Genomic DNA, 21494 nt, shown 5'->3' on the forward strand with positions numbered 1-21494 from the left:
TTTGAAGCAATAAAATACAAAAGTGAATCACAGTGCTCAATGGAATTATGGTTGAGTTATCAAAAGAGTTTGGATAATGTGCAGCTTGGATTAGCTGAGAGCCTTTTCAGAGAAGGCTGGTCCACTGAGAACTCCTGCGAGACGTGTGAAATTTGCTACCTCATGTTTCCTCCATGAAGAGCAGATTGGTGAGACACCGAGGAGATAAGACGTGAGCCGAGCCTTGGAAGCCGTAGACTAAAGTCAGAGAAGCAGAAGGGGGAAGTTGCTTCGTGGAGTTGAATTACATTAGATCCATAAGTCTGCACTATGAGGGTGTTCGGTGAGGTCCAGGGTCTGCACTGTCCCCATGATAGTGGGACCATGGACGAGTCATTGAATCGATATTTCTTGGATGTTGTCACCTGTTAGGCAGTAATAACAATGCCCCATCCTTTCTCTAGTTTCTAGAAATACCAATAGCAAAAGGCGAAACTGCAATCTGAATAAAAGAAAACAATAGGTTTATTATACTTACATCTCACCGCTGGAAAGTTCTTGATGGGACACCATTCTGAAAGATGGATGATTAACACAGTATAGGATTTATCGTTGGGGGTTCTAATCATAGCTCTTTGGTCTCTTCTCAAACTAAGACAGTATGTAAGACTTTAGACACAACTGGAGTTGGGTATTTTATGCATGATAATTGTCTTTCAATGAGGTATTGAAAAGACCATTTAGAGTAGATTCTGGGAAGAGAATGTGAAGTGGCCAGTGTATCATCTGCATAATTCCAACCCATCATTTAAACTCTAGGTGTTGAATTTAAACTGCATATAAGAGAGATGGCTCAGTGGTTAAGAACACTGACTGCTCTTCCAAAGGTCCTGAGTTCAAATCCCAGCAACCATATTGTGGCTCACACCATCTATAATGGGATCCGATGCCCTCTTCTGGTGTGTCTGAAAACAGCTACAGTGTTACTCAAGAAAAAGATACTCTTAACCCCTCTATTTATGACAAGGTCTGATGATCAACTGTAACGAACCCAGGAGTTGGGGCTTTTTTTAAAAGTAAGTTGGAATTGTCAGTCGCCTGAGATAAATAGCTCCACTCCCCAGTGAGAGTGTGTTGCAGAGGAACTTATGCATGCCAGGCTGTCAGCTCCATGGTAAATAAAGTAAGTACACTGAAATTTAGCATTCCACATTGGCTTCCAATTCCAGCATAGCATATTACCAAATACAACACCCGTTGTAGCGATTTGGATGAGAATGTCCCTTGTTAGGCTCATGTATTTGAACAGTTAGTCCCTGGTTGGCGATGCTGCTTTAGAAGTATTAAATTGTTGGAGGAAGTATGCCACCGGAGGCAGGCCTTGAGAGTTAACAGTTCTCACCCCACCCTGTTTCCCAACTGTTCTCAGTCTCAGAGTGAGCTCTCAGCTTCCCAATCTGCTACCATGCCTTTCCCAGCCCCATCATGAACTTTGACCCTCTGGACCATAAGCCCAAACACACCATTTCTTTGATAAGTTCCCTGGTCATGGTGTTTTATCATAGCAACAGAAAAGTAACTAATGCACTTGTTAAATTTCCAGCAACTTTGGAAACGAGGACCTCACACATGCCAGGCAAATGCTTTTAGTGACTCCTCCCTTTCTGAGACTTGCTTTTTTTTTGCTAGTGTCTTTCTTATTCCAGGTATTAAATCCCAGGCCTTGTCAAGTGCTGTGCAGTTCTTTTGAGACTGTTCTTTTGAGACTGGAGTCTTGCCAAATTATCCAGGCTAGAAATTTAAATCCTTCTTCATCAGCTTTACAAGTAGCTGCACTTATGATTGGGTACCACCATAACTCACCGAGGTCCGTACTTTTCTTTTCTGAGACAGAGACTGGCTCATCCTAGTGATGAGGATAGTGAAAGAAGAGTTCTTCTCTGACGTGTGTGTGTGTGTGTGTGTGTGTGTGTGTGTGTGTGTGTGTACCTTGCTGATCTTGCAGAGGACACTAGTTTGATTCCCAGCACCCAAGTTGGTGGCTCACATCCACCTGTAACTCCAGCTCCAGCATATCTATTGCTCCCTTCTGATCTTCACAGGCACCTGTGGATGTGTGACTGTGAACACACACACACACACACACACACACACACACACACACCTACAATTAAAAATAAAATATATTTTTTTAAGTTCAAAATGAAAGCATCACTAAGGCAAGTCTCTGAAAAAAGAAACTGAAGAATATCTCAGAAGATGGAAAGATCTCCCGTGCTCATGGATTGACAGGATTAATATAGTAAAGATGGCCATCTTGCCAAAAGCAATCTACAGAATCAATGAAATTCTCATCAAAATTCCAACCCAATTCTACATAGGATTAAAAAGAGCAACTTGCAAATAACAAAATACTGAGGATATCAAAAACTATTCTCAACAGCAAAAGAACTTCTAGGGGAATCGCCATCACCAACCTCAAGCTGTATTACAGAGCAATAGTGAAAAGAAACTATATGGTATTGGTACAGAGACAGGAACATAGGTCAATAGAATAGAATTGACCAGATAAGACCCAGAGATGAACTCACACACCTATGGTCACTTGATCTTTGACAAAGAAGCTAAAACCATACAGTGGAAAAAAGGTAGCATCTTCAACAAATGGTACTGGTCCACCTGGTGGTCAGCATGTAGAATAGTACAAATTGAACCATTTTTATTGCCCTGTACAAAGCTCAACTCCAAGTGGATCAAGGACCTCCACATAAAACCAGATAGACACAAACTAATAGAAGAGAAAGTGGGGAAGAGTCTCGAACACATGGGCACTGGGAAAATTTCCTGAACAGAACACCAGTGGCTTATGCTCTAAGATCAAGAATTGACAAATGGGACCTTATGAAATTGCAAAGTTTGTGTAAGGCAAAGGACACTGTCAAAAGGACAAAACAGCAACCAACAGATTGGGAAAAGATCTTCACCAATCCTACATCTGATAGAGGGCTAGTATCCAATATATGCAAAGAACTCAAGAAGTTAGACTCTAGAGAATCAAATAATCTTATTTAAAAATGGGGTACAGAGCTAAACAAAGAATTCTCAATTGAAGAATATTGAATAGCTGAGAAGCACCTAAAGAAATGTTCAACATCCTTAGTTATCAGGGAAATGCAAATCAAAGCAACCCTAAGATTCCACCTCACACAAGTTAGAATGGTTAAGATTAAAAACTCAGGTAACAGCAGATGCTGGTGAGGATGTCAAGAAAGGAACACTCCTCCGTTGTTGGTGGGATTGCAAGCTGATGCATCCATGCTGGAAATCAGCCTGGAGGTTCCTCAGAAAGCTGGACATAGTACTAGCTCAAGACTCAGCTATTCCTCTTCTGGGCATATACCTAAAAGATGCTCCAACATCTAACAAAGACACATGCTCCACTATGTTCATAGCAACCTTATTTATAATAGCCAAAAGCTGGAAGGAACCCAGATGTCCTTCAACAGAGGAATGGATACAGCGAATGTGGAACATTTACACAATGGAGTACTACTCAGTTATTTAAAACAACGACTTCATGAAATTCTTAGGCAAATTGATGAAACTGGAAAATATCATCCTGAGTGAGGTAACCCAATCAAAAAAAACCACACATGGTATGCACTCACTGATAAGTGGATATTAGCCCAAAAGCTCAGATTACCCAAGATACAATTCACAGACCACATGAAGCTCAAGAAGAAGGAAGACCAAAGTGCAGATGCTTCAGTCCTTAGAAGGGGGAACAAAATATTCACAGGAGAAAATATGGATACAAAGTTCGAAGCAGAGACCAAAGCAAACGCCATCCAGAGACTGCCCCACCTGGAGATCCAGCCCATCCATGTACAGCCACAAAAACCAGACAATAGTGCTGATGCCAAGAAGTACTTGCTAACAGGAACCTGATATAGCTGTCCCTTGAGAGGCTCTGCCAGATCATGACAAATACGAAGGTAGATGCTCACAGCCAACCATTGAACTGAGAATGGGGCCCCCAGTGGAGGAGTTGGAGAAAGTATTGAAGGAGCTGAAGGGGTTTGCAACCCCATACGAACAATATCAACCAATCAGAGCTCCCAGGGACTAAACCACTATCCAAAGAGTACACATGGACAGACCCATGACTCCAGCTGCATATGTAGCAGAAGATAGCCTTGTTGGGTATCAATGGGAAGATAAGCCCTTGTTCCTGTAAAGGCTTGATGCCCCATTGTAGGGGATTGCCAGGGAGGGGAGGCAAAAGGGATTGGATGGGTAGGGGGGCACCTCCATAGAAGCAGGAGGAAGGGGAATGGGATGGGGGTTTATGGATGGAAAATCGGGAAAGGGGATAATATTTGAAATGTAAATAAAATATATCCAATAAAAATATTTTAAAAAAGGTCAAATAGAAAGCATCAGTAAGGCATGACAGAGGTATATTAGTTTCTTTTCTGTTGTGATAAAACACTGTGACCACACATGACATAAGGAAAAGGAGTCTATGTGCCTCACTGTTCCAGATAGCTTCATGGCGGAGAAGCAAGCACAGCAGGCAGAGCAGGAAGCTGAGAGCTCACATCTCCAATCAAAGCCCAGAGCAGAGTGAGCTGAAAGTAAGGTGAGTCTTTAAACTCTACAAGCTTGGGCCAGAGACAGTAAACCCTCCCTAAACAGCCACCAGCTGAGGATCAAGTCTATGGAGACTGCTTTCACTGGAGTCAACACAGCTGGGACCGCAGGTATGTACCAACAAGCCTGACTTGGAGCTCACACTTTAAGGCAGTTTTAAGAGCAGTCTTCCCTTTGGGCAGAGGAACAAGTGCACTTCCCTAAACTTTCATTGCTTTAGCATATTCCTGTGGAATAGTGGTGGGAACAGTGGTGGGTGCTCTGTAAGGTCAACCTCGCAGGAAACTAGAGCAAAAAAAGATAGATTCATTCATTCATTCATTCATTTTATAGTCTGTCTATACAGCCCTGGCTGTCTTAGAATTCACTATGTAGACCAGTCTTTCCTGGAACTCACAAAGATCCACCTGACTCTGCCTCAAGTTCTGAGATTAGAGGTGTCCTTAAATTATTTATTAGAGACAGGGCAGGGGTTTACTAGAAGAACTAGAGCAAAGCCAGCGGGAAGAAGTGGCAGTTGGTACTGTAGTACTCCTATGCTAGACTTGAGATACTAAGCAGGGTGTTGGTACAGAACATGGAGTATTCAGTAGCTCGGAGACAGGAAAAGGCCTTGTTTCCAGGTTTAAGTCTAACTTCTGGGGAGAAGGCAGAGGGTACAACTACAGAGTTCAAGTACAGAAAGAATGCAAGCACATAACCAAGGCCAGGCTGCCCGTTCTGCAGCCACTCTAGCAGCCGCAGCCACATTCAGACTCCATTTTCTCACTATGAAGAAATTTTGTTTTCATTTACCCACCATTGCAAATGACATTATATGGCTCAGTGGTTCAGAGCACTGGCTGCTCCTCCACAGGACCCAGGTTTAATTCTCAGCAGCCACATGACAGTTTACAATCTTCCACACCTCCATAATTCTCTCCTGACCTCCACCAGCACCAGTCGAGTGTGTGTGTGTGTGTGTGTGTGTGTGTGTGTGTGGCGTCGTGCAAAAATATACATGTAGGCAAAACACCCATACACATAAAATAAAATTTAATTTTTCAAAAGAAAATGGCATTTGATTTATAAAATAAAGGTACACCAGCTAATATGCCGACACAAAGGGGAAATAAGATAACCTTAAAACCTATTGTTTTTAACACATTTTACAAACATGGTGCTACACAATTGAAAGCATAAATTTTACTGTTTTCACTGTCACCTTTTTCTTTAGTACATTTCATTGACAGTAAGATAGACTGTTTCTAATTACACTTTCTCTCTCTCTGAGACAGTCTCATTATACCCTGGCTAACCTCAAACTCAAACTGCCTCTGCCTCCCAATTGCCACCTAGCCTGCTAGTTTAATTTTTATACAATGTTTAGATGTGTGTCACAAATCTAAGGAAAGACGTATGCCAATTAATTTCATAAGTATTTAGAAGTTTCTTCAAAGTGAGGGAGAGAGTATCAGAGTGAAGAGAAAAATCTACAAAATAGGAAAAAATATTCAACTAATAACTTTAATATCTGTGCTATACAAAGAACTACAAAAATTAAACAGTAAAACCCAGAATTATTCAACCAAGTAGATGGGCAAAAATAACTACATGTTGCCCAGCTATATCACTCCTAGGTGTGTACCTAAAGGACTCTGGACAACACATCCCAGAGAGAAACATGCATATTTTTCTCTCTGCACTATTCACAGTAGATCGGAAATGCAACCAGCTTCCGTGTTCATTTACAGATGAATGCAGCAAGAAAATGTGAAACCAACGCCGTGGAACCTGATGCATCCATAATAAAAAACAACATACTTTCAGGAAAATGGATGGGACTGGAAGTCATTATGTTAAATAAGACTCCGAAGGGAAACCCATGTTTTCTTTGAAATGGAACCAAGATTTGAAAATGTGTGTGTGTGTAGAGCAGTGTTTGTATTTATGTGTGTTCATGAAAATAGAGGATCATATGAGGAGAGGAGATCTTAAGGGAGGTGAGAAATAAGTAATAGGAGAAGGGGAGATTAACTGGGGAAAGGAAAAGGGCTGTCTGTGGGGGCGTGGCTCAAGGAGGGAGGGCAGTAGGGAGGGGCTATTTGTGGGAGTGCAGCTCAAGGAAGGAGGGCAGTGAAGGAGAGGGTGAGACCAGAGTATTGGGACACTTATGACGATGTCATGATGAAATCCATTTCTTTGTGTGCTAACCAAAAACAGTGCTCATTAAAATGTCTTTTATAAGTAAGCGTTCTTAGGCTAGATTACAAAACAATATTTAGATGTAGTTCTTAGTTAATACTTTTTTATGAGTTTCCTGTATTTTATCTTGTATAGAAATATTTCTAAGATTTACAAAAAATGTAGAAAATGAATTCAAACAAAATCTTATTACTATTAATTTTCATCTAAGGGTCTTAATGGTTTTGTTTATTAAGATCCTTGAGGACACATTTGGAGGGACATGATATTAAATAACTTTAAAATTTACAAATTAGCCAACTATCTATAATAATCTTTAAATAGGTTATAGGAACACCATACACTTTCTACTAAAAGGATTTGAAAGTCTAATCATTAAATTTTCATTGGCCTTCATTTAATTTTCTGAAGTTTTAGATGACTAAAGATATTTTAAATTAGCAAAATTCATAAAATCAAACAAATGCTAAAGAAAACATAAGAATTAAACTTTCAAATTATGTTTTTAATTTGCAGCACATGCACGTTGGAAATCACAAAACTCATTCTGTACTAAGTAGTTGCAGATACTGCATTTAATAAAGCAAAGAGGTAGTTGCTCTTGGCATGCTTTCAAACTCAGGACAGTTCAGGCCACTATACAATTTAAGAGGTTGGTCTCTGAATACTCTTCCTAGCAATTTGACTAGTATCTAAATTTTAGTTTGTAAAATACAGAATACAAATATAATCACAAAACTAAAATTTCTGTAAAATGCCCCAGATAGTATAACAGGGATATGGATGTAGTGGCAGTAAACATACACATTGTTTCAAATTAGAATTGATGGTCCTTGTTGAAATGCTTTTTGGTCTAAATTCTCTGATGAATAAGTAAGGTGTGTAGTTCATCTGCCAGTGTAGGGTTCAGACGGCAAGCCTGAAAGAGAGAAAAGAGTTGAGTAGGTGATAAATTCTCATTGCTTGGTCCATACTTTATCTACAAAGCATACTATGGATAATCAAGAATATGAAATTGTATTAGTTATGGAGATTTATAGTATAGAAAATACTTTGTTTTTAGGAAAGTTACTTTGTTCACACTCCTGACTTGACACAATGGTGTAGTGTGGTAAATACCCCCAGACATCAGTTATATCTGTTACTTTGGAAATTTGTTTAAAGCACAGCAGTTCAGGGTTTCTAAACTGTGTGCACACTAGAATACTCTAGGGAGCTTTGGCAGATATGCTGGCATCCTCCTCCAGGACTATAAATTAATTTTTCTGAAGTAAGCCTGGCATTAGGCTCTAATTCCAGAATCTTCAGAGACCACAGTGGCAGAACTGCATGAGTTCCAGGCCAGCCTGGGCGACACAGCAAAGACCCATATGTAGAGTTAATCATAACGCCATTCTGATTTGTGCTCATGAGCATAGCTTCCTGCTTAAACATTTACGGCAGTTACTATTGCAATAGCCCGCCACCAGCCCCACCCAAGTCTTTGATCTGAAAGTGAACTCAAGGATTAAAAACGGAGAGGGTAAATGTGTTCCCCACACTCATGAAACTTTGTCATGGGGGTATTACTTTAAAACCTTCATTTAATAACAATATGAGAGTGAAAATATAGGCTTAAAATGTTTTTCTGTTGTTGGGGTTTTGGGTTTTTTGTTTGGTTTTGGTGTGTGTGTGTGTGTGTGTGTGTGTGTGTGTGTGTGTGTGTGTGTGTGTGTGAAGACAGAAGCATTTAGGCCCTGGGGGCAATGATACACCTTTATTTGCTTGATGGTGGCAGCAGATTTAAGGGGAATAATTTACACCAAAATGGGACTTTTATCATCTGAACTTAAATACATTGACATAATTCTTCCAGAGCTGTGCGCAGCCTGCACAGAATCACCATGGACAGGTTATCTGCACAGTGATTGGAGAACGACCCCAGAGAGCTGTTCCACTCTCAAGAAGGCTGTGTTTCTAGTTAGGAAATTTTCTATTTTGTCCCCAAACTTACTTTAGAATAATAGTGCTTGGCAGATGCTTCGTCTTTTGTAATGCCCAAGCCAAGCTGGAGACACCTTGCATAGTAGAAAGACGCCATGGCCATGCCTCTGCTGATAAACTCTGGGAGACAGTCGGTGACATGGGCTATCATGGGGATGTCGTGAACCTCATCATAGTCTGCTATCCTGAAAGGATGTGAAATTGTAAGATTTAAAAGCATGTCAGATATGATTTATGTTTGCACAGAGCAACCTATGATGTCCCTGCCCTTTTGAGAAGTTTGCTGTGTGATGAGGTTAATATAACCTAATCTGTTAATAGGGAAGGATGAAGTAGATCTCAGCTTCCTTGTGGAAATACTCATAGGAATTATACATTAGGAAAACGTTTTTCTCATTAATATTTAAGCATAATTATCATTTTGTGGATAAGCTGACTAGGGGTTAAAAGAATTCTATATTCCCTGTGTAGGGGCAAAATCCCTTAGTGTCTGTGGTCTCTGGGGAATGTGTATTTTATCATGGGCCCAGCCATGTCTGAGACTCCCAAGGCCTCAGACCTGTGGGACAATTGGTAAAGCTACTAACACACTTGGGCCAGGCTGAAAAGATATGGCCAAGGTTAGCTCAGGAATCCAAGTATTTGGAGTGCTTTGGGATGACTGACTGGTGTGTGCAAAGATTAGCAACTCCAGCTTCCTCCCTCCCAGATGTAGCCTGAGACTTCTCTGTACAGATACTTCCAAACACACAGAAATGTTAACAGAACCCCATCAGATCCTAGCTTTGTTGGGTGTCTGTTCTTTTTTCATTTTCTTGCTGTCTCTCACCAGGATCCCAGGATCCAAGCTTGTAATTGTCTTTTGCTACTGTGTGGGTGGGTTCTTTCTTCCACCTTTCTCAACTCTTTCCCCACCCTTCCAAACTCCTAACACTGATTGAAAGAAAAAAAGGATAGGCAGAGAGGAAAAGAAAGAGATCCCTAAATAAAGCCAGGGGCTGGAAATAGGGCAACATCATTAGACTACTTCCTGCTGATTAAGGGCATTGGGGCAAGTTTGATCTTTGTCATCAGATATATAGTTTTTTCTTCTTTGTGTACAACTACTTAACAAACTTTGACTAACAACAATCAACCAACAAATCACCTCTTGGGACCCAAGCATTTATATACCTTCTAAGAACATAATTCCAAACGTCACACAATCACAGAAACTATCTGCAGCTGACAAAATCATGCCAGTATTGGAACTGGAGGCAAATCATAGTCAGCTGTTAATAATTTGAAGAAGCCCCACATCCCACACCTGGGATTAAAACAAAAACATCTCTCTGTGTGTTAGTCTTGGGAGATGACTGAGCAGACAAAGGAACTTCCTACCAAGCCTGATGAGCTGAGTTTAACCCTTGAGACCAGCACAGTGGAAGGGTCCAACCAACTCCCTCATATTACTCTCTGATCTGCACAAGCATGCTGTGGCTCACATGCACACACACATACACACACCAAGGAAGTCAATGTAATAAGAATTTTTAAGAGCAGTTCAGAATCTCAGCCAGGAGGAGCACTTGCTAGGAGTATTGGAGGTGGCTCCTTCAGTGGCCTGCTGCCTGGAGGGCACGGATGTTCAAGAGGAGAAGGGGAGAACTGTTCTTCCTTGCTTATCTCTTCTCTCAATCTGTCACTCTCTGCGGTTAGGATGGGAACAAGACTGGGACATAGATCAGCAGGAAGTTTTGTTGGACACATCTGGCATAGAATGCCAAGATAATACCAAGAACACCAATATAAGTACCTCTAGCTTGTCATTCAAACATTACTGTGAATCAAAAATGTCCCCTGCAACATTCAGGGGTTGTTAGTATCAGGATTAAGAGATGTTTAGGTCTCATTCATGAATGAGGGTTTCCCCCATTCAGAGGATTAATGCCCTTCTATAAAAGGCTGCACTGCACATAGCCTAGGAGGTAGAAGGGAGGGTCTTGCCCTTTGACAATGTGCATATGAGACGTGGTATTTCTCCCACTCTGGAGAGGGCGAGCTTCACCATCCAGCAGAACTTGTTGGCACCTTGGTTTCAGTCTTCTTGGCTCCAGAAATGTGAGAAACAATTTCTATCTATTAGAAACCACCCATCTTCGTTGGTGGGATAGCAACAGAAAAACAAACTCAGAGTCACCTTTTGGAAAATGAAACACACTTGGTAAAAAACTTCATCTTGTAGTAGTACTCCACAAGAGTCCCCTGGGCATAGACATTCCCTCGTTCAGCTGCTTCCCGTAAGCAGTGCAGGGCAGCTTCAGTGTCTTGGCGGATTCCCTGTCCATAAAAGTACATGAGACCAAGTGCACCCTGGGACTCCAGATTTCCATTGCCACAAGCTTCTGAATGCCAGAAAAATGCCTGAGAAATCACAGTTTCATTTTATTATCAGTATGATGAAACTATAAGAGAGTTCTAGAAAGAGAAATTCTATTTATAATTGTATAATTATTGGACATATCTCCAGGAATTAGTTCTACAGGGTTTTCCTGGAATACACACACACACACACACACACACACACACAGAGGTCAGCATTGTTCCTGGCCAAGGAAGATTCTCTGTATGGGTTTCAAGCTTTGCAAGTTTGGTGAAGAAGGTATAAACTAGGAACTGAAGGTTTGCATCTGCAAGGAGGTGCACTCACAAAATCCCCGCTGATGCTAAGAAAGAACTGTGTGTGTTTTCCTGTTGCTATGACCACACACCTGACAAGAAGCAGCTTTGGGAATGAAGGCTTATTTTGGCTCACAGTTCCCTCCCTCAGTGGTAGGGAAGACTTGGCAACAGGAACACGCAGTAACTGGCTGCTCACATCGCTTCCACATTCAGGAAGCAGAGGGTGGGTAGGAAGTGGAACCAGGCTATAAAACCTCAAGCTCTGCCTCCTTCCACTTCCTCCAGTGAGGGTCCACTTCCTAAAGATTCCACAACTCTCCAAAATGGTGCCATCACACTGAACCAAATGTTCAAACATGGAGTCTATGGGATCATTTCATACTCAAACCACAGGAGAGTTCTGGCTGGATCTCAGCAGCTTGTCAGGCTTCATGGCAAGCACATCTAATGCTGAGCCATCCCTATGGGCCCAGCATTCTTGTTTATGTGATCTGAGGGTCTAGCCTGAGGAATAGAAACGCCCACATTTAGAGGTCTTCCAGTGACATCCTAACCTAGATAATCTCTCACATGTAAATGCTTTAATCCTTGGTAATTCTATATCCTGATTAATTACCACTTGACCATTTGCCTAATACTGAATCAGATTTAAAGAAAGTAGGTCCAAGTGGTTGTTGGAACATTCCTGACTATTTCCATTTTTGGGAATTTGCCATTAACCCTTCACTGACCAGCAGGATTCAGCCCTACATTTCTTTCCCATAGTATTTTTTTCAGTCATTTTTGTGAGAGTATATTTTTTCAGAAACACAGTGCCTTTAGCTTTTAAATCCTTGTGTGTTTTACTCACCAGCAACATTTAGTACTTCCTTAAATAAAAGAAAGCCTTACTTAATTCGTGCTCAAATGAATCTGGCCTTATTTCAGGGATAGTCCTCTTTTTCTGTTTTTTAGTTTTTCAGGGTTGTGCTTTATGTAACCTTTTCTGGCATAAAACAGGTTCTCTCATCCATAGTCTCCTTTGGTAAAAGCAGAAAATGCAGAGACTCTACAGACAGGAAAGGTTTGAGCTGAGCTTTGCGATTAGATGCTCAATGTTGAGTGTAAACTTGATTGGGATGAGAAATCCTGAGACAATGGAGCACACTTCTGGGTACAAAGACACACTCCTGGAAGAAAGCCCTCATCTCTGCTTCATGGCTGCAGTGAGGTGAGCAGTAAGTTGCTCTGTCAGATATTTGTCAAGAGGAAAGCCTGACAAGATCCTGAAGGGTGAGCTTCCTTCACCTTGTGTAGGAGATGTTAGAGATGCATGCCCAAGCCAGTGTCTTCCACAGTGTCTTCTCTGAAGGGAACTGGTCAGACAATTCTTAATCTAGATATACACAATTATTAATCTAGATATACCGCCAGCATTAAAGGAAGAAGGCTGAGGTGTAGTTCAGCATAGGTGAGGCTGAGGATTCTGCCAGTACCAAAATACAAGCTGTAAATGGGACAGGGCAGTTACCTTTTCTAAGTCTTTGGGCTCTTTCATTGAATAAAACAATCCTAGAATACTTTGGGCCTTCACACTAGCTTTTGGGTTTCCATTGTCGGCAGCAAAAAGCCACAGTCTGAAAGAGACAAGTATGGTTATTCTTTGGTTGAGCATTTTAGCAGTACAAACCCTTAAATCAAGGGAAGATTACCTCTCTGCTTCCTCATCCGATCGCTTCACACCTTTTCCTTCAAAATAAGCTCTTCCGAGGTTGTAAGCAGCAGCAAATTTCAAATGTATTGTCTGGGGGCATGAAGAATCAAGGATTTTCTTCATATAGTTCACTCCTTTTTCCTTCCACAAAGGAAAAGAACAAACAGACAAAAATACTAGTGTTTCTTCCATGGCCTTACTTCAGAAATGACTTGTGTTAGCTAAACCAAGTTTAGCTAGATTGCTGGCTTTGGACAGGTTCCTTCCTGACCCATGCACCACAGTGTCAAGTCATTTCTGGGTCTGCAAAGCAGTTTGATTTCCTCTCTTTTGATCCTTTGTCATCATTTAAGTCTCTGCTTGAATGAGACTCCTGTGTCTGGCATTCTGTAATCACAGTGTAATGCAATGCCCTTTGGTTTCTCAACCAATACCTGCCATTTAAAACCCTCATAGCCCCAAGTTCTCTTGGCCTGACTGTTAACCCTGGGGGTAGAGGACATAGCAGACAGCCTGAGGCTGAGACCTGAGAGAGGAGGTCTGTTGAGAACTTCAGTTGTCAGAGCTGAACCATTTTGGAAAGCACACAAGGTAAGTTGCCAAAGCACCATCTTGTCACATATTCTGAATTCCACAATTCTGTTTTCAGTCTCCCCCCTTCTCCTGTTTCTCCCACTGAAACTGTTAGTGAGTGAATAAGATTCCCACATCCTCAGCCTTTTCTTCACTCCATTTGCTTTCCCTGCCTAAACTTTGTGGTCCAATGAAGTGGACTTCTTTAGTGAAGATAATGCATTGAAACTCCCAATATATTATAATATTACATATGTGTAATATTAAATATATTATAATACTAAAAGTGTTCTAATATTAAATATATTATAATACTAAATTTGTATAATGTTAAATATGTTATAATATTAAATATATTTCAGTACTCAAATATGGAGCTGGGCTTGTTTTCACTTTTTTAGCTTCATCATTTCCACCCTATGTTTAAGATAAAGTAACTACTTTATAGTTCAGAGAATTCACAACTTTTCAAGTTCTCTCATTTTCTTGGTCACAGGTCATCCTCCAACATCAGCAGGAAAGTTGTGTCTCAGAAGATAGACTTCTTTAGTAAAGTCCCTTGAAAACCCACTGAAGTCAAGACCTTGATAACAGTGTCAGCATGGGACCACAAGGTCAGATATTCACTCAGTCCACTATAGATTTGATACCTGGGCATAAGGCAATGAACAAAATAGACAAAGCTTCTGACTTGTGAAGCTGTGTCCCAGTGAGGGATAAAGAAGTTAAAGAGAAAACAAATCATGAAGTAGCCATTGCAGCTATGAAGAAATAAAGAATGCTATTTTAAAGTCTAGCTGTAGCAAGCTTCTAAGAAGAAAACATCTTAATAATTACCAGGATTAACAGAAGGCAAATGAAGGAATGCTGTTGCTGCTCTGTGGAGAAAGATGGGACCAACTCACTTGTCCTCCAGGGGACAGCACCACAGAAGAGAAACCAGAGAAAGAGGCAAAAATGGGGCAGGAGAGAGTTGGTAAGGCTTTAGAGAATCATGAGATAGCTCAGCCAGGAAGCAGTCCCTCATGGATGATGACAGAAATGACAAGACACAGATTAAAATTGGTGGTTTATTATCTCTTTCATGAATTTAAACTGTTCCTTTTTTGATAAATTGTTTCTGGTTAGATATGAATATTTTAAAGATTTTAGAAATATGTACCCACCATTACTGTAATTTCCTTAGTACTTGTTTCTCAATCCCATGTTAAATGACCCGGAAACAGTCGTAATGATTGAGCCCTGATATGGTTTCAGTGTAAACAGGGAACACTGAGTTGGGAGGCACAAATAAACTATTTTCCTTTTAGAGAAAGACATAGGAAGTTGCATAGTTAATGTCTCATGAGTATGTTATTGTATCAGCTTGCCTCCTCAATCATAATTCCTGTTAGGTCATCTAATTGTTGACTAATTTTGCTAGTCAACTGACTAATTCTTGACTAGTCAACTGACTGATACCTTGTTCCTTCAATGATAGCAAAATACAAGAGGAGCATATAGAATGGCAAGAGAATGAACATTATACTAGGTCTTGAGACTTTTCACCATCTTTTGTTTTACATTTTACATTTATATTTCATTAGTGTATATATATATATATATATATATATATATATATATATATATATATATATAGCATATATATATGAATGGATGAATGAATGAATGAATGAATGAATGTATAGATGGATGTATGTGAGGGGTGAACACATGTCATTGTAAGTGTGTGGAGGTCAAAAGACAACTTGGAGGAGTCAGTTCTCTTCTACCACGTAGGTCTTAGGAAATGAATCCAAACCCTGAGGTTTGGCAGCATGCACTGTTGCCCACTGAGTCACCTCATGTTAATACATTCTGATACCCTGATAACATCCTTTCAAAGCACATTGAGTTTTATAATAATTTAATGTTGATACAAAAATAATATCCTTGAAATAAAGGAGAATGCATCCGGTCTTCCCTGTGTTGCTCACTATGCAACAGTCTGTTTAATAATGCAACAGTCAAGGGAGGACAGTCATGTGAGACAGCCTTGTTTGCTTGATGTTAAAATGTTGGAATTAAACACGGAGTTAAAAAGTGAATGCTTCCCTAGTCATCAGCTCCTCGCTTTACTGGTGATTTATCTTCTCAAACATTTTCTGGAGTGAACTGTAATACTGGTTCCTAAATGCTGCTTTATTATCTGAAGATTGTGAAATATCAATGAAGTCTATTTGCATTTTGGACCTTAATTATTTAATCTATTCAGTTCACAGAGCTGGAACAGAACTAGAACATCACACGGGTCGACAGTTCCTACCCTGAGCTAAGCTCCCAGCCCTTGACTTCAGTAATTTAATGTCTACTGTGACCTTTAATGGGTGGTTGACCTGTAAACTGCTTCAGAGAGTAGTTACGACATTCATCCCATTGAGACTGAGAGCCGTACTCGAGAGCTATCTCCTATGTATAATTTTCAAATCACCAAGTGATTTATTTATCTCCAGCACTGCTCATTATTTTAGTTGACAAGCTGACTTGCCTGGAGTAGCTGAATTTCAGCTACTAAAGGACATCTCCCAACTTTGATCAAGTTGCTTCCTCTGTCTAAACACCATTCTTTCCCTGTGCTAAAAAGTATAACCAGAACAGTTCAGTTTGTGTCACCTGTTTGATAAAAACCTCCCTAACCACACCTTTGTATTTGGCACCTGTCTACCTTAGTCTACAACACTTAGCTTCACTAATGAATGGCCTCAGACTGCCAGTCTCTTTCCTACTTATCTTTGATTATGAAGTACCTCTGACTGTTTTGACACCATTTGTAATGTTTGGGCATTAGGGACTGAGCAAATAATACATTAAGCCAATGAAATTAGTCTATGTTGTTCACAATGCTAACAATATAACTTGCTGGCTTTGTGATGAGTCCTCCTGATAGAGAAAGTAGAGATGGATCCTTCAAGCTTTGTTTATGTTGTTATTCAAGGGCAGAAGAGAGCATCTGAACTACCCAAGGAGTTCAGAATCGGATGTTGGTTCCCCTGGAGCAGGAGATACAGGTAGTTGTGAGCTGTCCATGCTGGGTGCTGGTAAATGAACCTAGATCCTTTATAAAGAGCAGTAAATGCTCATAATCACTCAGCCATCACTCCAGCCCTCCTTCAAGAGCAATTTTAAGAATGTCTATAACCTCTATGAAGGATACTAAGGCAAAATAAACTCTATTGCTTCAAATGTTAATTCAAATATCGATTTCTAATTGGTTTATTTTTAGATGACTTGGATGTAGAATTGGTATATATTGTATGATTTTTAAAGTGTTTATGTATATAAATAAATATGTATGTGTGTGTGTGCATAGACACACAAGCACATGCAGTACACATACACAGTTGTTCTTGTCCTCAGTGATTGGTTCTAAGACCTTCATGGGTACAAAACTCATGGATGCTCAGGTCCTTATACAAAGTGGCATAATGTATATAACCCAGATACATTCTGTCATATATTTTGTTATTATAGATTACTTATAAAAGTACACACAGAAAACTCTAATTCCATCTCCATGTCTTTAATTTTTATTATTTATTAAAATAAAATTTTAGTGTAGGTACACACCTGCTGTGGTACATGTGTGGAAGCCAGAGGACAAGTTATACGACTTAATTTTTTTCTTTTACCATGAGGTGCAGAGATTGAACCTAGGCTGTCTGGCTTGCTTGGTATGCACTTTTACCCTCTTAGCCAGGTTTTAAACCCATGTTGTTTTTTAACCTAAGAATTTTGGGAGTCCTTTGAAGAAAACATAATCTCTATCATCATATTAATAATTGTGTCATAACTGTGTAACAACAGTAAGCATTCCCATTTGATGTAGAATTAAAGGAATTCAATTCCTAGTTTCTAAATTTTATGCATATCAGTGTAGAATCATGTTTTAAAATAAGGAGAAATATGTTCAACAGCATGTTGAGAGCCGATGATAGCAAGGAACCTTTTATGGTAGATTTCAGAAGTTTATAAATGACCCTCAAAATCGCGTTGTACAACTAAGAAAATCTATGGCAAATCAACAATATAATTTCTCAGGCAAGATGGTCAAAATCTCTCTGTGAACAATGCTTGTTTTCAACTTTAGCTTTTCAAAAGTTAAAACTACAGACATTTGAACTATTTTTATAGTATATAAGAATTCTTTTATATAAGTTTTAGGTAAGATTCCTAATGGAGAGTTGATGAGAGAGCTATCATCTTTCCCAGAAACAGAGAAGGACACATTGTTAATCGTGAGACCCAGGCTCAGAAAAGGAATCTGAGTTCTTGCTCTTCCTAGAGTGAACTCAGTGCTTAACTATGTTCTTCAGGAGAGATGAAAAGGTTTAAAGTGGCAGTGGATGTTCTTCTCACTAGACCGGCTTACCATGTGAACAGAAATATAGAGGCACCACTAACATGGGAGACTTTCTTGAGGATAACTTCTTGTTCATATGGAGGAAATCATTGGAAAGATAAAGCATGACTATAGTAGTTGGGGATGGTCATTCGAATTCAAATACAAAGAGGCTCGTTGTTTTTGACAGTTGACTCTAGTTATGTCAAGAAACTGCTAGTTTAGATTTGGAGCTGAAGACAAATGGAGGGACAAAATGGAAAGGGACCAAAAGAAATGAACTTTTATTTATGTGTACAGTAATATCAGTATCTATTAGAATACTAAAAATGAAAGATTAATATGTAAAAATAGAGATTTTTAAAATACAATTCAAATGCATCCAATAGTCCATGGGCAGTGAATTTTCAAACACTATGGACAACGTGATAACTTACAGCATCTACGGTTGTCCCCAGCCCATCGTAATACATCACTCCTAGCTGGTAAATTGCTTGATGGTCTTTCTCCTGGATTTCCTCAAACTGTCTTAAGGCTTCTTCATACCAGCCCTGAAAGCCACCGAAAGTACTTCATTTTATTGTGTGTTTAAAGTAAACCCAAACAGAAGCATACAACAGTCATTTGTGCCTAAGGATACACAGTTAACAAATGATTCAGCCATATTGACACTGAAGGTCCAAACTGAGAAGACAGTGTCTTAGGCCATCAGGCTGTGCCACCTCAGAGAGGTTGTAAACAAGCCTTCAGAAGATGTTTATTTATAGAGTAAATGAAGATTAAAGAAAACAGAATCTGTGGCTAACCATTTCCTGAGTGCTCAAAGGATCATGAGGGACTGGGGGAAATCCTTCGGAATATAATAAATAATTGAAGCTCTGTTGCTGGAGCTGATATGATAGCACGTACCTATGGAGCCATCTCACCATAATGTGGATAAACAAGGAAATGGTCTCATGCTCAATAGGATGTATGAAAAGCTACTTCTCACACCAAATAATCAGGGACTTCAATTATTGTTCCTACGTAAATAGCTTATGAATGATACTACTATTGTAAATAAAACCATAAAACTTATGTTTTCAACTTACAGTGTGGAGATAGATTTTTCAAAATGAATAACCTTTAGAATAACTTTTCTGAAGAAAGTCCAGATGTCTCCTTAATCTTATATCTGTGTGCCACACTTAGAGCCGCAACCACAGCCTATGTGACTTCTCAGCACTTCTCTGGGATAACAGTGTGGGAGACTCTCTTGAAAACTTCCTGGGACCCTCTTCTGCCTCTGTTCTGTGTGTGTGTGATGCTGGGAGTGGAACCCAGGGTCTTATCAACCCTATGCAACTGCTCCACTACTATGCTAACAACCCCAACAATTAAGTCTTAACAATACAATTTTACCAAAAAGAGGAGGAAGAAAGGAAGAAAAAAAAGATAAAGACCAAAAACTACTGGTACCTCTTCAAAATAGAGTTGGCCTCTTAGAAAATATGCCATGGCATCCCCTCTTCTTATTCTTTCTTTCAGTAACTGCAATGCTGTATCCACCAAATTAGCGTGGCGGTAATAATCTAATTTAGAAAGGTAAAAACTTCCTTAATTATATGATGTGAAGGTTCTCTCTTGAAGCCATACGTAACATTGAATTCATTAGATGCTGTTAATATCAGTTTCTTTCCAGAGTCTAGTTCCTAAAGCTTAGCTCACAGAAAGAATATAGCTTAAGTAGAATTCTGATCACAGCACCAACACACACCTGGCATAATCAAGAAATGTTTTGCCTTTGAGACTGGGTTCACTGCCAGCTGGGCACTTCAATGCAGTCTCTGCAAGCACTGGGGAAAGCTATCTGTGAGGGAGTTAAATTCTTAGCCTGAGCCTTACTTAGAACTGCTAAACAAATGGGCTGGCCATCTTCAGTTTAGTTTTTAAAGCTTATATAAAAATAGCTTTAAATCTCCTTTTGAAGTAAAGCAGTGTGTTGCACTCTCTGAGGGAAGCAACATCTGGCGCCTGTTTTGTAGAACGAATCCTTAAGTAAGGGGGAAATATAATCAGGCTTGAATTGTAAGACACCTCCAGGTGGGTCTGCTGTCTAAGAAGGTGGCTAACCTCCAGGGAAGCCAGAAAGGAGTGTAACATTAACTGTTTGTTTTGTTTATGCTAGCACACATGGAATTTCAGTAAAAAAGTATTTTCCAAGCAAGAATTAAATATTCAGATTTATACCAGTCTTTTCTTTCTTCCATTGGAAGAATTTTTGTTGTTTAGCAGCATACTGAGATAGAGAGAAAGGGTTTTTGGGCAACTTCTCGCTGGTCAGTTTCATCCTGTTTCCACAATGTGGATCCTGTAAACAAGAACACACAGTGTGTTTACACTTTAGGATCCTGTAAACAAGAACACACCGTGTGATTACAATTTAGGATCCTGTAAACAAGAATACATAGTATGATTACAATTTCTTCTTCCAGAAAAGCACAAAGGAAGTTGAAACCCTAGTTCACTCCTAGTTGAAACCCATCACAGAAGCATCTGCCTGGCCAAGGGCCCCTGAGGTAGCAATAAATCCTGTCTGGCTATGGCTTCACACATGGCAGGGAGTCCTGCCATTCACAACCGCTGCTACTCAGTGGCAACAGACTACACTGCTCACTGTTCCTGTCACGGAGGACTTTCTTGTTGTTCTTTAACTGAAACTGGCCAGAGTAATCCATGTCAGATGAAAGTATGTGTCTGCTTTACCTGGGAATACACTGTATTTTAGCTCTGTTGCTCAGTTTTCTCTTCCAGTCTGTATGGGGCTGCCATATTACCGGATGGATCACCGCTGAGTGGTAAATCAGAGCCTTCATATAAAATGTAGGGGCCTCCTCATTTGGGTTGAAGGAGTCCAGGTTGGCCTAAGGTGAGAGTAGTGAAGGCAGCAAACTGTTGTTGCTATGCTTCCCCCCCCCCCCCCTTTCTGTTTTGGTTTTTGGCATTCTACTGTTTCAACTTACTTCCACCAATCAGGAGCCAGCTACCACGCGAGGTCTCTCCGATTGGTGGTCTACTTCTGTTCTTAAGAGAAACTTTGTGTGATTGGAAAAAACTACATACTTACAAAAAACTATTTTAAGCAATACAGCACTCCTTCATTAGATGATAGTGGGACTCAAAAGAAAAAAAAGGACAAATGGTTTACTACGTTAGCAAAAAAATTCACGGAAATGTCTGTCGGTGGGAGAAGGAGTTAATTAAAAGTTAATTTCTTTATCTGTAGTTTTAAATAAAGAGTCTTAAAGTGTTTTATTCCTTGATATACAAAGTTAATAGGCCCAGCATGAGGGCAAAATGTCTTTAATTCCAGCACTCGGGAGGCTGAGGTTAGCAGACATCTGTTAGTAC

The 21494-nt window shown here is 39.9% G+C and overlaps 1 protein-coding gene across 3 annotated transcripts; it reads right to left on the reverse strand.

Annotated features, from left to right (window-relative positions):
- Positions 1-7669: 7669 nt before the first annotated feature.
- Positions 7670-20442, reverse strand: LRP2BP (LRP2 binding protein; the record flags this gene model as incomplete). 3 transcript variants are annotated; one of them, XM_080928943.1, is made up of 8 exons in its annotated part: positions 7670-7735; positions 8810-8984; positions 10979-11202; positions 12971-13076; positions 13152-13294; positions 18542-18655; positions 19563-19675; positions 20334-20442. In XM_080928943.1, 8 exons carry the CDS (start codon positions 20431-20433, stop codon positions 7670-7672), a joined length of 1041 nt encoding a protein of 346 aa, XP_080785069.1. The 3 variants fall into 3 exon arrangements, with proteins under 3 accessions (XP_080785069.1, XP_080785068.1, XP_080785067.1); XM_080928942.1 differs by having other exon boundaries at positions 13152-13291; positions 20334-20433; XM_080928941.1 differs by having other exon boundaries at positions 20322-20433.
- Between the last annotated feature and the right edge of the window lie 1052 nt (positions 20443-21494).

Source organism: Micromys minutus, assembly GCF_963924665.1.
Source record: "Micromys minutus genome assembly, chromosome: 14".
Classification (NCBI taxonomy): domain Eukaryota; kingdom Metazoa; phylum Chordata; class Mammalia; order Rodentia; family Muridae; genus Micromys; species Micromys minutus.